Source organism: Nothoprocta perdicaria, unplaced genomic scaffold, assembly GCF_003342845.1.
Source record: "Nothoprocta perdicaria isolate Ctin4 unplaced genomic scaffold, notPer1 scaffold_231, whole genome shotgun sequence".
Lineage (NCBI taxonomy): Eukaryota > Metazoa > Chordata > Aves > Tinamiformes > Tinamidae > Nothoprocta > Nothoprocta perdicaria.
The window spans coordinates 237,145-248,611 of NW_020455457.1; the positions used below are offsets into that span (position 1 = coordinate 237,145).

Here is an 11,467-nt window from a genome sequence, read left to right on the forward strand (position 1 = left end):
TTAAATCARTGTAAATGAAGAATAACTCCATTGTTAATGGGATTTCACTGGCATCGCTGTTTCTGAAAAGGCTTGTGTCTCCTAATTGCCCTGTGTTTCCTAAATATTGATATCAAGCCATCTGACCTGATGACTTTTGCAAGTACTTCTTGCCAAGGAAACATGAAAGATCCAGCATGAAAAAATCACCTCCAGACAACAACAACAACAACAACAAAATCCTAAGCCCGAATGTCTGAGCCCGTTGGGAATGGTGATTTTCAGGTATCTCTTCTGCTGTCATTAAACTGTTGATGCATTCTGCCACCCTGACACTGCTTTATGGAAGGAAAAAGAAGGTGAAATTGTCAGATAAATTGATTATTGCTCTGACACTGTGAGAGAAATAGTCTTATTCTTAAGATAAGATCAAGCCTGTGCTGAAGGCAGGGGTTTGATAGCTTACATGTAGTATTTTGTAATAATTTCTTTCATATTTTTTTTTTTTAGGCACTGTTGTTGGGGTTAATGAGAGCACTGCCTACTCCTGGCCTACCTGTGACAGGTGTGGCAATGGAAAATTGGAACTTTATCCCCAGGACAGGTAAGAGTCAGCATGCTCCTTAATATTCCAGGTGTGTCCATCTGTGTTTTGCAGATGTGACAGCAGTAGGTGATGCAATCATTCCTGCAGGCACAGGCTGCACTTTGTTCCTTCCTAGAACTGAGACAGAGTATTTCTATTGCTGATGAACTGATAATAGCAGCAAGGTTAGATAAATTTATTAAGGAAGATACAAGCAGATATGAAATGGGTTGAATTTGCAGCAATCACAGTTTTGCAAGCCAATCCTGAGTTATTAAAGATTTCAGACCCCCGCAGTACAATATGAATTTAATGAACATGCCACGTAACTTGTAGGTCTGATTTYAAGGTCCGTGAACACTAGTTTCTGTGGTTTTCTGTCCTGCACTGTAACCATGTGCACCACTAAATCACCTCCTTTTTAAACCCATCTGTGAAGCTTGCTCTAAGTTACAGAAATGTGAAGGAGATGCTTTCAGACCTGTTGAATAAATAACCTTTCTAAGAATAATGTAGGGTATTTCTGGCAGTATGAGTGTCACAGATGTGAATACTGATCCTAGATCACCTGTTACCACCTGAAAGACCCCATCACTTGGGCACGTTCGTGGGGAGCAACCCCTTGGCTGCCTAGCCTGCTTGCTCCTGCATAGTCTGAGATATGTGAGGAGAGCAAAACCTTGTAGTAAGAGGGCAAGCAGAGTGCAGAAAGCAGAAAAGGGGGTTCTTCCTATTGGAAAAGCTTTTAAAAATTGAGGAAAAGTAAGGGGATTTTTAATTACTGTGGAATAGATAACATTTCTATAAATAAGAAGAGCTTTACTGCGGTTGCTCTGTACAACCTCTTGGTGGTCAAAAAGCTGAAAAACTGAGTAAGACTGTACTAATAAATACTGACTGTATTATGCTGGCATGCGAAAAATAAGGGTGTATGCATGTGTAGATAGTGATATAGTTCATATTTTTTTTCTATATTTGAAGGACTCTTGTTTTATTTGGAGAATAGTTGATCATCAACATCATTCAGTCAAGCCCTCAGTTCTAACARGCACTTACTGCTGTGCTTAATTTCGTGCATATGGCTTAAGTGTATGCTCAAAACATTGAGTGCTTGCTGAATGAGGRCCTAAATCCATATGTTATTTAGGTCAAAGCTATCCTACTTTTTTTTTTTTTTTTTTCCATGACTGTTAGAAGGATTTGAGATTCATATCTGCTAGGTGGCTGTGACCAGCAGCCTCCTCCATGTCTCACTAAACTTATCAAAGGAAGATTCCTTTTGCTAGAAGAATTTATGTCCTCCAAGAAAGTTACTTGCCTTTACCAACATAACTCTGCTGTTATCAGCTGAATCTCCCCTCTGGACTTTTCTACTACAGATCAGCAAAGCATTTTACAGAGTAGGTCAGATGTTGGTTGATTGTTGAGTTTTTAATGAATAGTTTTTCTTTGTTTTTCCCTTCATCGTTTGCATGTTTCAGCAAATTGCTGTATTGCAACCAGTGCTCTGAAGTTGTAATTTCACCGGTTACAAAAATGCAGCTGGAAGTCTTCTTGAGTTGTCCATCTCGATCTCAAAGTACAGTAAAAGTAAAGGTATGGTACAAAATGAGTTTAAGTGTATTGAATATAATGAGGCTAGGTGTGCATAAACATACAGATTTTCTAAACAACATTTTTATGAATAGCTCTGTGAGAAGAAAAAAGATTTAAAAGCAAATCTCCTAATTTAATCTGATGTTATGTTTGGGCTTCATTGTATTAAGAGTCCAGTTCTGCAGCCCTCATTCAGCCAGCACAATCGTTGCTTTCACCCTGGGACTTCTGAAATGTTGAATGCACCAAGTCCTGCTGAAGGACTTTGCTGGGATGGGGCCTTGGGGAGCTTCAGCGTCCACATTGTAAAAGGAATGTGACTTTTCATACTCCCATTCTGAGCATTTTTGTGTGTCATCTTTTCTGCTTTCTTGGTGAGAAACAAAACCATTGTATGGTAACTTGATCAATGCTTGTTAAACACCACTGTTTTAACCTGCAAAGCGAATTTTCTGCATACATAAGTTCTTGTTAATTGTCAATGTCTCATTAATAACATTGCAGCTGTTACAACAGACAATCTCGTCTCTGCTGACGTCTTCCCCCAATGAGGATGGGGTAAGTGCAATTAACGTTGACGAAGGAAATGTAAAGTACCCAGAGACAGGATACTAGAAATGTAGTGAATCAAGTGGGAGGGAGTCAGAACCACAGAAACCAAGGGGCTCCCGGAGGGTCCGACRCGCTGTTGCCACCGTGAGAGCAGCTCAGCCCTCACTCTGCCTGGCGGAGGCTGGAACCCCTCAGAAGATGGGGGGTTTCATGGCTTGTTGCTGCGCTGCAGCGGCAGCAGCGGGGGTTTCGCTAGGGGAAGGAGGCTGCGTTTCCTCCGGGGGTTGGTGGGTTTGAGGGGGCTCCAGAGCCCAGTGTTGGTGTGGCCCCAGCACAGGCTGTCTGACCTGCCTCCCATCCCTGTCACCGTCCCTGGGTGTCGTATCCTTGTGAAGGAGGATGGGGCAGCCGGGCGTGTGGCAGCTTCGGCCGCGGGGGCTCTGCAGAGCTGACTGTAACGAGTTGTGTGGGTGCTCAGAGCYGCGGCAGGGCCTGCGCTGGGCTCCCCTTCTGGCCAACCATTTTCTGTCGGGTCCAAAAGACATTCAAGATGTAGTCCCACAAGCTCAGCTTTCCATGCAGCTTCCCAAGAACCTATAAACCACTATAGGACCTTATCATATACTTATAGGTTTTAGTAGTGGAGAAATTTGCCAAATGCGTGCAAGATAATGCTTTTTAATTGGGATGTGTGTAAGCAAGACACAGACAAGCCACAGGAATTCATGGGCTAAAGTACAGCTTACGTAATCGCCAAGTAGTTAGTTACTCCTTTAATCTGAGCTATCAGAAGAACCCTGACATTTGGCACAGTGACCCAGATTTATCGCGGGTAAATGAGGCATTGAAGGTAGGAGCCTGGCTGCCATTGGCTGCCCCATGGAGAAGGAGCGGCGCCTTCCGAGCGGGATTTAGCCCAGGTGGGAGCTGGAGATCTYCCGCCCTCCCTCTTTGATGCACACCAGGAAGCAAAGGCCAGCTCGGCTGCTCGGGCTCATCCCGGGAGAACATCCCTGGCCGGTGACATGCCGGTTTTCCCCACAGCACACAGTCCTGCAGGCGTTTGCCAGTACGTGCCCCATGGTCTCAAGTGATGCACTGAGAGTGTTGGAAGTGGGGGGTTTCTCTGGAACTGTGAATTATTCTTTGTATACTGGAGGGTGCATATTTCGTTTGAGCAAAGAAATATGAGAAACACGCAAAATGTGTGTGCTCTTTGAATAGCTGTTAACCTGGCTATGTTTTACAGTATGTTTTTGTTAAAGACTGACAAAATACCATTCTCTTTTCCAGTTGCTAAAAATTAAACAATCTCTTTCTCATGTTGCAGTTTTTGCAACATCAATACCTCGTAGCCTAGCACTTAGAAACATACTTCCCTCTCTGAAATACAGAATAACTTTTTTTTTCTCCTCTCTTAAGTAGTTTGATCTCCCAACTGCTGTGTTTTAAAAACAAAGCACCTCTCGACCAAGATTAATCACAAGAAATACCATTTGGGAAGGTATTCTGTGCTGCTGCATTTGCTAGGGTGTAGGCAAGCAGACATTTCTTTGGCAGGGAGGCTGGGGTTAGCCGTGCCCGGGGCACCAGGTCCTGCCTTGTGGCAGCCCTGGGCTTGGAGCAGCAGAGCAGTTAGAGCAGCTGCACCGTCCCTTGGTTGGAGAGCAGCTTTTGGGTAGAAACAGTCTAGGAAAAGGAAACTGCAGAGAGCCCRAGCACCGGAGCTGTGTCGAGTGGGCAGCAGAACCAGCTGGGGCAGGGAAGAGCAYGGAGCACAAAGGGCTGCGAGTGGTTCAGGTCGATCCGCTTGTGTCTTCTTTTTGTACATCTGTTGGCCAGCGTAAGGGCTGGTTGTTGAATGGCATTCAGCATGGATAGGTGTGTGTGTACAGACATTCCTMCCACAGGTAAAACCCGTGTAAGAAGACTTTGCGAAGGAAGCRAACTGAGCTTTATAATGCTTCAGCTGGGCAGGGTTCACAGCTGCGGTGGCTTTTTTATCCAACTCCTTTTGAAGAGCCTGGTAAGCAAGTACCATCTTAACCAGGAGTGAGATCTGCTTGAAAACCAGATTTACTCACTAGTCAAATACAATTTTTTTCAGCAGTTCTGGAAAACTTTTTCAGAGTTTTTTTTTTCTTGTTAAAGATTAAAAAAAAAAAAAAGTTAAAAAAAAAAATCCTCTTGGAAGAGGACCTTCCCCCTGTATCCCTGGAGCTGCGCGCCGCCCAGAACAGAATGTCCGGCGCTGTTTGTTTTAACGCCCGTGCTTTTCTCGCCGCAGAGCTACGAGGTGCACCGCGTGCTGGGAAGGGAGGTGGGTCTGCCCAGCTGCTACGTCCAGGCCGCGGGCGGCCGCCCCGACCGCGTCGCGCTGGAGGAAATCGCGCTGAGCGGCGGAGGCGCCGCCGGCAGCACCGCCGCGCGTGGCGTGGCCGCTGCCCGCTAACCGCGGCCCTGGAGAGCGGCCACTGCCAGCCTGAGAAGCGGGGCGAGAGTTCATTGAAACCGTGATTTACAAAGCACSTTATTGCCCGCAGTGAAATGGCTGTAAAAACAAATCTGTTCAATTTTCTGAACTCTTTTTTTTTTTTTCTGATAAATTCAGAAGTTAGCAATACAGTTCTTTGGTATGGTCAATATTTGCAGGTGTAGAGCCTCTTTTTCTGGAATTTTGAATGGTTGTAAAAAAAATTTTTTTTGTAATGCTATTGTTATTATATGCCAATGGAAAATGTTTGACTGCTGTTTCTGAAATAAATATTTTGCTATAGACGGTGAATATCAGCCTATTGAGCTGTCACTTTTGTCAGGTTTCCAGAAATACTWCCTGCTGCAAAACACTGTAATGGGCTAAGTCTGAACCGTAGTATTTGTTGTCATCCTGCAATAAATATTATAAAACACAGGTTTGAACACGGCTTGTGTTTTAAAATGTCGATGCAGATAAAGTTAATGTTTTCTAGCTAATTGGTACCTAAACATAGAAGTACCCTGTTATCTCCAGCTTCCCACAGAGCGGGTGTTTTATTGTACAGTCTCAATTATGTGTAAAGAATAAACTGATTTGTAGGCCGTGTACCTCACCCTGTAAGACCATGTAAGACACGGATTACAGATCAAGGTTATAACCTTGGAATCAGATAAATATTATCAAAATCTTCCAATACGCCAGTTGCATCAGAATCGGCACGAGAGTTAACACGAGAGTGTAGTCAGGGCAGTTTTCTTTTCCCCTCGCTGGTGCAGAGGTGTTAGCAGCAGTATGAACAGGGGAGCAGCCGCGTGCTGCGCAGCGCTGGGGACCGGATTTTCCAGCAGGAACACAGCAAGGAGCACGTCAGGCTGTAGCGCCGACAGCCTCGCACTTACCAAGGGACTAACCTACCCCCTCGTCTCCTTCCCCCCTCCAGATGTGTTAGGACCCATCTTGCTCTAAGCAAGAAAGCCAAGTCTGCCTGTTCCCCGTTCTGGGATGCCAAACTGCCCCCTTCCAGGCTTGGAATCACTAACTCTAGAGAAGTGCTGGTCTCGGGGATGCTGGTTTCTGCCGCTGTCCCACACGCATCTTTGCGGGGACAAAAACGCCGCGGACGTTCAGGCGCGCGGCTCATCCCAGCGCGTTCCCTGCGGCTCGGAGCGGCCCTGTCGCACCGGCCGGCACTCGAAGCGAGCCGCTCGTCACGCACGGGCCCGCAGCGACAGTGGGGCCCGCAGTGACGGTGCCCGAGGTCGCAGCTGGAGAGCCCGCGTGTCCCCGGTACACCCGTGCGGGTCCCTTCCCCGCCCCGCTCCCCCACAGCCGTGTCCGTGTCCCGGCTCCGTGGCGGGTCCCGGGCGGCCCCAGCCCCTCGTGGGGCGGCGGGGCCGCTCGCGGAGGCCTCGCAGCCCCCCCGGCCCCACGCGCAGCGGCCCCGTCGCCCTCCCGCGACCCGGAGCCCCCGGCCCAGCCCCGCCGCGGGGTCCCGCGCGCGGCCAACAGAGCAAACGGAGAGCGCGGTGCATTTAAAATAGGGTTTTTTTCCTTTATTCTTAGAAATGCTGTAAAAATTGATATAAAAGGTCGAGCATGCTCAGTCTCTCATCCTACTGTCTAAAATACATGGGTTTTTGAATCATTTTTAACAGATGTACCATAGCTGCATCAGTATTGAGTAAAATGTAGAAAAAGAGACAAAAAAACTACCATTACAAAAATAATTTAAGGGGAAAAAACAACAACAGATATTTAGCTTTTTTTCTCTCTCTTTTTTTTTTTTTTTTTTGCGCAGGTTTCGCGGCGAAAGCCCCGGGCACCGGCCCCGGGCACCGGCCCCGCGGCCGGGGCGGTCGCTGCGCCCGGCGGCGGCGTCGCCCTCCCCGCGGCCGCTGCTGCGGAGCCCGGCCCGGTTCGGCGCGGCCGGGCCGGCCCGGTTCGGTTCGGCGCGGCCCGGCGCTCTGAGGTATTTATTTATTTATCCACGCGCGAGGCGGTCCGTGAGCGGCGCGCCGCCGGCGGGCGGTTACCGGCAGTCGGTGCCCGCGGCGGGCTGCAGGAAGGAGGCGCTGGGCAGCTGCTTGAAGAAGTGCCGCAGGCTCGTTAAGTCCCGCGTGAGCTGCTCGATCTTCTTGTGCAGCTTCTCGTTCTCGGCCGAGAGCTCCAGCAGCTTCTGCTGCATCTCCTGGTTGCGCCGCTTCGCCTTGTCGCGGCTCTTGCGCACCGCGATGTTGTTGCGCTCCCGCCGCTGCCGGTACTCGGGGCTAAACCTGTCCACGCACTTCTTGCCGCCGCGCTCCTTGCCGCCCGGCGCCGCCGCGGGCCCGGCCGCGGCCCCGGCCCCGGGCGCGGGGCCCGGCGAGCGGGTGCTGCAGCTGGACGGGGAGCTGCTGCCCGGCGGCTCGGGCGACGTGGGCGGCGTGGGCTGCCCGCTCAGGTTCATGATGGTCTGCGCGCACGTGGCGATCTGCGAGGGCAGCAGCGAGGAGGACAGGTCGCTGTCGCTCCAGTCCGGCTCCTGCTTCAGGGCGCCGCGCGAGGAGGAGGAGGAGGAGGAGGTGGAGGAAGAGGAGGAGGAGGAGGCGGTGCGGGGCTCGGCGCCCAGCAGGGAGCTCATGGCAGCGCCGAGGTCCTTGGCGGGGTCGCGGCCGCCGCCGCCGCCCGGCAGGTACTCGCCGTAGTCCCCGCCCCGCTCGGGCTTGTGGTTGCTGTTGAAGAGGTCGGCGAAGAGCTCGTCGTTGCACAGCTCCAGGTTGGGCACGGCCGACATGGAGTCGATGTAGGAGCTGAAGTCGATGGCGCTCTCGTCCTCGTACATGGCGGGCGCGGCGGCGCTCAGCTCGGCCAGGTTGGCGCCGCCGCCCAGGCCGCCCGCCGCCTCCTCGGCGCTCATGGCGCAGGCGGCGCGGCCGCCGGCCTTGCAGGCGGGGCTCAGCGCGCCGCTGCCCACCTTGGCCTCGTAGAAGTTGGCGGGCTCCGGGCACCAGCTCCTATAGCATGCCGGCGAGTCCAGGCTGTAGAGCGCCGCGGCGCTCATGGGGGCGCCGCGCGGGGCTCCGCCGCGGGCACCGGGCGCCGCTCCGGGCGCAGGTGGGAGAGCGGCCGCCGCTGCCGGTGCCGCCGCCGAGGAGGAGCCGCCGGTGCCGCCGCCGCTGCTGTCGGTGCCGCTGCTGCTGCTGTCGGTGCTGCTGCTGCTGCTGTCGGTGCTGCTGCTGCTGCTGCTGCGTCCCCTCGGGCGCGGCGGGACGCGGCTGGGGGCAGCGCGACTCTGGACCTGGGAGCGAGGCGCCCGCTCGGCCCCTTCTTATACGGCGGCGGCCCCGCCTCCCGGGCAGTGACGGGAGCGGCTCCCGCTGGCACCGCGGCCGGGGGGCGGGCGGCGGCGGAGCCCGGGGCGCTGCCCGCGGAGCGGAGCCGCGCGGAGCGGAGCGGAGCCCGCGCTGCCCGCGGCTCCTCCGTCACCCCCGCGCGGGACGGGGCGGGGGGGCCGGCGGAGGCTCCGTCCCGTGCCCGTTCCCATCCCCGTGCCCGTTCCCGTGCCCATCCTGTCCTGGCACGGGCGCCGCTCCCGCCCCACCTCGCGCTCACGGGCCGGCCCCGCCACCTGCCGCTGCCGGCGCCGCGCAGGTGCCCGCGCCGCCCCGCGGCCCTGGAACGGCCCTGGAACGGCCCTGGAACGGCCGCTAAACGGCGGGACGCGGCGGGACGCGGCTCCTTGGGGCCGGGACAGGACGCGGCGGGACGGGACGGGCGCGACGCCCCCTCCCGGCGGAGCAGAGCAGCGCGGAGCAGCGCGGAGCAGCGCGGCCGCCGCCGCCGCCTTCCGCGGGCTCAGGGGTCCCCCCGCCCGAGGAGCGGGCGGCGCTGGGGCCGCAGCAGCGCCGCGGGGGCGGCCGCGAGGCGCCCCGGGCCCGCGCGGGGCAGCGCGGGGCGGCGGAGCGGGGCCCGTGGGTGCGGGCCGGGAACGGAGCGAGCGCGCGGGACAGCAGCTCCTGCGGCCGCCCGCACCGGCCTCAACGGCCCAGCTCCACGAGCAGATGCTCCTCTGGAAAGAAACGAAAACCGCCACTTTCTGAGTAGAAAGAACCCTTTTCTACACTTTTATTTTCGAAGTTTGTTTGTTTGTTTCAGAGGGCGTAGCCGCATTTATTGCTGTTCAATCGGACTGCAGATTTTTCCCCCAACCCGCATCATGGCAGAGCGGGGGGCTGGTGCGGGCGGCGTTTCTGGCCAGTGCCCCTGGGCAGCTCCGCGTGCCGCTGTCCTGCGGCAGAGCCCGCCGCCCAACCCAGGTCAGTGCAATAATGCAGCTGTTTGCCAAAGGAGGGGGTATTTAAACTTAAATAGTTGGCACAGGCCTGCCATATACTCTTTCTTTTTGGCAGCAAGCTCCCGGTGTGAACGCTTGGGACATCCAAATAACTGTACCTGTCTGGCAGGTCGGGTTTGGCATGTGGGGGATCATTTTAACYGTTGTGCTGCAGCTCAGAAACCCTGTGTTGAAATAAACCCGATCTGRTCAAAAGGGACGTGACTTTCACATGAATGTTAGAACCCCAATTCGATGCCATATAGTAAGCATTTTGTTTATTTATTTTAATTCATTTGCATTCCTAGCTGTGGAAAACACCATGCCCAAATCCTCTTCCAGTGCTGTTGCTTCCTGCCCTCRGAGTGCCCGTGTTGCCTGGCTCTGCAGCCCCCTGCCCTCACCTTGGCCCTGGCAGGGGCCTGCAGYGCCCTGGGCCCGTTTCCATGCCCGTGTTGTACGGAGCGGGCGCACGGAGCGCAGCCCGGGATGTGGAGACACCAGACTCAGGCCTGGGCTCCCCCCTCTCCATGCGGGGTTCATTTATCTCCTGGAAGGAAATACTTTGCAGCTGCCGTATCTATAGAATTATCATCTATCTTGCAAAGTATCTCCGTTAATTGTTTGTACTTAGAACTATGTTATGTTCTCGGCTCACCGAGGCGCTTATCACCAGAGGGGAACTGGTCATAAGGTGATGTTGGAGTGGAGCTCTGCCAGCCCAAACAGCCTCCTTCGATATCAGTCACATATTAACACACAAAAAAAGGAGACCAGATTCACGGCAAGGTTCTGCTTAGTCACCTAACGGCCACAGTGGGCACCACAAAACGCCAAAATCTCTTGCTGAACTGTGAACAGCTGAGCGTGGAAAAAGCCAACCAACCAAAAACCCCTGGAAGCCTCCGTAGTTGCCACCTGTATCATCTTGAGGCCGGATATGGGCTGAAGAGGCTGCTGCGTTGCCTGCCTCGTCCTCCAGACCCAGGATTCACGTGCAGAGGCCGTTTGGCACAAGGGCAGCCTCAGCCCTGTGGTGACGGGTGGCACCTGGAGCCTAATGCCCACTTGCTCTGCCCCGTTCGGATGGGGCTTAGGAGAGAGTTTCTGCGTGTGCCCTCCGCACCCRCCACGGGTGCTGGGGTTTCGATGCGTCTCCAGCAAAGCCACCAGGAACACACACGGGAGCTACACTTACTGCTCATCAAAGTGCCTCACKGAGGTAGAAATACACCCTGTCTGAGACCTTGGCCACTGAGCCTGTTCCTCCTACTGGAGTCATGTCCTAGAYGGTGAAGCAAAGACGAGAACGTTGCTCCCTTCCCATCCAGTTGAGTATCTGAACCTTTGACTTGGTGCTTCTGTTGGTGAGTGTTGAACAGCAGCAAGAAACAGATGAACTGAACATATGAATTTCATGCTGTTTTCTGTGAACCCTCTTTTAGGTTCCTGCACTAAATCGAGCAAAGATGAGAGTTTAAACTTGGCCCATGTGTCTTCCAGGTGAGACATGGGGCCAGAGCAAGCTGATCACTGGCTTGCAAAGGGGTTTATTATTGAGAGAAAGGACAGAGCTTGGAACTGCCCTGGAGTTCCCGGCGCTGAACCCTAGGAATCACGGTAGTGGAAAACGGATCCCATGGAGGTGTGGGGACATGTGGAAGCTGAGCTCGTGCTGGGGACTCCACGGGGCCCTTCTCTGGGCTTGCCGGGACACAGCCAGGGGCCGAGCAGAGCGGCCTCCCGCCTTCCCTGGGGAGTCCTGGCCGCGCTGGGAGCCGCAGCACAGGGACAGACCTGCCTCGCGGAAGGACACGCTACACGCCCCTCGGGACACTGGGTTTCCCGGGAAAAGGCCGCCCAGGTGAGGCCTGGGTTGTGGTGAGAACTTGACCTAAAAAGGGAGAAGATGCAGAGGACCCTGTGGTAAAACCATGTGTAGCCACTTAGGACTGACGCTAGATGG

At 54.1% G+C, this 11,467-nt stretch overlaps 2 protein-coding genes across 2 annotated transcripts in view; one reads left to right on the plus strand and one right to left on the minus strand.

Moving 5' to 3' along the window:
- The window catches only part of SPIDR (scaffold protein involved in DNA repair), a 187,565-nt gene extending 182,400 nt beyond the window's left edge, over window positions 1-5,165 (plus strand). Inside the window, exons 17-20 of the mRNA XM_026039510.1 lie at window positions 490-583; window positions 2,047-2,161; window positions 2,666-2,719; window positions 5,001-5,165. Of these exons, the coding sequence (XP_025895295.1) occupies window positions 490-583; window positions 2,047-2,161; window positions 2,666-2,719; window positions 5,001-5,165 (428 nt within the window). The remainder of the gene's footprint in view (window positions 1-489; window positions 584-2,046; window positions 2,162-2,665; window positions 2,720-5,000) is intronic.
- Window positions 5,166-7,181: 2,016 nt separating this feature from the next.
- Window positions 7,182-8,248, minus strand: CEBPD (CCAAT enhancer binding protein delta). Its single transcript, XM_026039509.1, has one exon. It carries the CDS (start codon window positions 8,227-8,229, stop codon window positions 7,219-7,221), a length of 1,011 nt encoding a protein of 336 aa, XP_025895294.1. The 5' UTR covers window positions 8,230-8,248; the 3' UTR covers window positions 7,182-7,218.
- Window positions 8,249-11,467: the final 3,219 nt, after the last annotated feature.

What these genes read in the sequence shown, in the direction of transcription:
- CEBPD (XM_026039509.1), bottom strand. Translation starts at nt 8,229, where the DNA reads ATGAGCGCCGCGGCGCTCTACAGCCTGGACTCGCCGGCATGCTATAGG.